The 3,637-nt window shown below is 33.2% G+C and overlaps 1 protein-coding gene across 1 annotated transcript; it reads right to left on the bottom strand.

Moving 5' to 3' along the window:
- Positions 1-660: 660 nt before the first annotated feature.
- On the bottom strand, positions 661-2,019 carry LOC143925324 (olfactory receptor 5B12-like). The gene has a single exon (XM_077449903.1). The coding sequence runs from the start codon at positions 1,780-1,782 to the stop codon at positions 811-813; it is 972 nt and encodes a 323-aa protein (XP_077306029.1). The 5' UTR covers positions 1,783-2,019; the 3' UTR covers positions 661-810.
- Positions 2,020-3,637: the final 1,618 nt, after the last annotated feature.

Here is a 3,637-nt window from a genome sequence, read left to right on the forward strand (position 1 = left end):
AGGAGTGGAAGGATCACCGTGTAAAACATGGACACCACTTTGTTACCAGCAAACTGATGGCTTCTGTGACAGTGGGGTCACTTTGGACACAGGGTGAATAAAAGAAACCCCCGATATGGTCTGTGATAGCCATATTCAAGGCTGTATATACATTGTATATAGATTGGATGTATACTGTATATGGGGGTTAAGTATCATTGCTGTGAGGAATTAAGTTGTTTTGCATTTCTATTGTTCATTTAAGTCTGTCCTTGTGTGTATTGTAAAGTGCCAGACAGACTGGCTGCCAACCCTTTGTGAAAAGATGTGTATTGGGTGGGATCGTTTGAAGCCTAGCAGACGTCAGGATGAGGTGTTGAGTCTTGGGATGTGTGGGTGGAGCTGGGCCCTTGTTCATTTAAAGCATGTGCCTTGAATTGTGTATAAAGTTACAATGTTTCTCATTAATAAAGTCATTCCTACTACAGAAGAGACAGAGTGCGTCTCGTCTTTTTGCCAGAGGGGTCGGCTTCTATGGGAAAGGGTCGTTTAGCTGTGGATATTGGTAGCAAGTGGATGTGTGCCTAGGAGAGGGAACATCGTAAACGGCGTTAACCCCCTTTATATTAGGGGTGCCGTTACAGCTTCCAATTAGCTGAAAATAATTAAAACACGAGGAGCCATAAAATATAAACATCACTGTGAGACGAGGGGTACATGTAGAGAAAACTTTACTTCTATTGCCCTCAACTTTAATTTTTAGGACCGTGTTGAATATACTGTATAGACATAGGACAGGAGCGGAGCTCTAAGCAGGCATGTCCGTCTCGCTCAGAGTCCACGCATGCGCCCAAGTTTAGGTAAAATGTATGCTTTATTGGGGATGAACTTCAATAAAACATCTTGGAAGGCTTTTCTGATATCCTGGTTCCTCAGACTGTAAATCAAAGGGTTGAGAAGTGGAATGATCACCGTGTAAAACATGGAAACCACTTTGTTACCAGCAAACTGATGGCTTCCAATTAGCTGAAAATAATTAAAACACGAGGAGCCATAAAATATAAACATCACTGTGAGATGAGGGGTACATGTAGAGAAAACTTTACTTCTATTGCCCTCAACTTTAATTTTTAAGACGGTTTTGAATATATAGACATAGGACAGGAAGGTCAGTGTCAGAGACCCAATTGCAATGAAGCCAGCCAAGAGAAAGATGAGCAGAATATAGATCAACTTGTCACTGCAGGAGATCTGAAACAATTGTGGAAAGTCACAAAATAAACTTTCTATAATATGTGATCTACAAAATGTTACATTGAAGGCATAAAGTGCATGAACTAAAGAAAAGGAAAAGCTGAGACACCACACAATGGACACCAACTGTACGCACACTTTCCAACTCATGATCTGTGTGTAATGTAATGGCTGACAAATGGCGGTATATCGATCATAGGACATGACAGACAACAGGAAAACCTCACAACTTGCAAAGAATATAAAGAAGAAGACTTGGGTTATACAAGCCTGTATGGAAATTTTTCTTGTTTTGGTGTGAAGGTCAAATAAAATTCGTGGGGTGGTGACTGATGAACAACAGAGGTCCAAACCAGCCAGGTTCGAAAGGAAGAAGTACATAGGAACATAGAGGTGAGAGTCGGTGGCTATGAGGACAATGATCAGCAAATTCCAGATTAATGTCAGAAGGTAGATGAGAAGGAAGAAGAGAAACAGAGGGAGCCGGAGAGTCGGAAGCTTAGACAATCCAGAGAGAAATAATTCATTCAAAATTGTCTGATTTCTCATTGCAACAAGACAGCTGTTTGTTAATTGTATATAAAATATTTAGGAAAGTATGTACAGCAATAATATACCATTTACTTTTCAGTGCAATTCAGAGAATTGATTGATTTATTACAATTCGCAACATCTTACATTTCTAAAACAAATTTGAAACTGGAGATTCGAAATTCAAAGATTTTGCTGAAAACCTGAGCCATTCCCTTTATACTATAAACAATGGGAAATTTTATAACTCTTCTCCTAAAATCGCAGATGTAAAAAAAAAAAAAAAAATAAAAACTTTAATCTGCTGCCCAATTCTGGGTTAAGAAATTAAAAAAAAAAAAAAAGCTACACCAATGGTCAATAAGTCTAAGATGATATTTTTATTAGATAAGCACAAATATAATAATAATTTTGATGCATTTCAGGGGTTCAGACACTGCCCTTTGCTACAACAGCAAGTTAATAGAAAAATTCATAATAAATAATCTTAGACTTATTGACCATTGGTGTAGCTTGTTTTTATAGAGTGAAAGGAATTATATATAATAATAAAAAAAAAACACTTAAAAAAAAACTCTTTGAGATTTGGTAAAAAAGAAAGAAAATTATAATGATAGCATTCATATAGCAAAAGAATAAAAAAAAAAAGAAAAAAAAAAAGTTATTTTAAATTTGAAAAAAAGGCATGAAAAGGTCCAAATGACCAATCAAAAACTATGTAAGAATCTGGAAGAAAGCCACACCAATAGTCAATAAGTCTTAAATTGTATTTGTATTAGATATTCACAAAAATAATAATCATTTCAATGCATTTCAGGGATTCAGACACTGCCCTTTCTTCAGCACTACAACAGCAAGATAATAGAAAAGTTCATAATACATAATAACATGCACATTCATTGAGTAAAATAAATTATTTAAAAAATGTAATAAACCCAAACTATTTCAAATTTGGTGAAAATGGAGCACAATTCAAATAATACAATTCATATAGTAAAAGGATTTACTATAAAGAACAGCTATTTTCTATTTGAAAAAAAAAAAGGAAGAAAAAGTCAAAATTACAAAAAACAAAAACTAAGTAATAATCAGTAAGAAAGTTTTGCCGATGTTCAATAAGTTCTAAAATTGTATTTATATTAAATATTCACAAAAAAAAACTATAATTCCAATGAGTTTCAGGGATTAAGATACTTCCCTTCTTCAGGGGCAGGGCTACAAAAGCAAAGTAGTGTAAAAGTTAAAAATAAATAATAATATTCATAGAGTAAAAGGATGGAAATAAAAATAAACCCTAACTATTTCAGATTTGGTAAAAAAAGGAAGAAAATCAAATAATAAAATGTATATAGTAAAAGGATTTATTATAAAAAATAAGCTAGTTTAAATTTAAAAGGGGGAAGAAAAAGTCAAAATGACCAAACAAAATAATAATAATAAAAAAAAAAAGTAAGAATCAGTAAGGTAGCCACATCAATGGTCAACAAGTCTAAAATTGTATTTTTGTTAGATTATCACAACCCCCCATAACCCCCCACCCCCAACAAGAAATAAAAAATAAAATTCCAAGGTGTTTCAGGGATTCGGATACTCCTCCATTCAGGGCTACAACAATTAGATGATATAAAAGTTCATAATAAATAATAGCATTCATAGAGTAAAAGGATTTATAAAAAAATTAAAAAATAAAAATAAACCCAAACTATGTCAGATTTGGTTAAAAAAATGCAAAGAAAATTTCAAATGTTGTGATAATACCATATAAGAGGCAATTCTAGTACAATTATAACACAGAATAATAAAATAATCTCTAAAAGATCCAATGACATCTATTAAAAAAAAAATGAAATAGAAAAATGAAGCAATCATAATC

The sequence above is a fragment of the Lithobates pipiens genome, unplaced genomic scaffold, assembly GCF_037356315.1.
Source record: "Lithobates pipiens isolate NorthernLeopardFrog02 unplaced genomic scaffold, aLitPip1_a1.2 Scaffold_22, whole genome shotgun sequence".
Taxonomy (NCBI): domain Eukaryota; kingdom Metazoa; phylum Chordata; class Amphibia; order Anura; family Ranidae; genus Lithobates; species Lithobates pipiens.

Excerpts from the sequence above, each read along its gene's own strand:
- LOC143925324 (XM_077449903.1), bottom strand. The coding sequence starts at position 1,782 with ATGAGAAATCAGACAATTTTGAATGAATTATTTCTCTCTGGATTGTCT.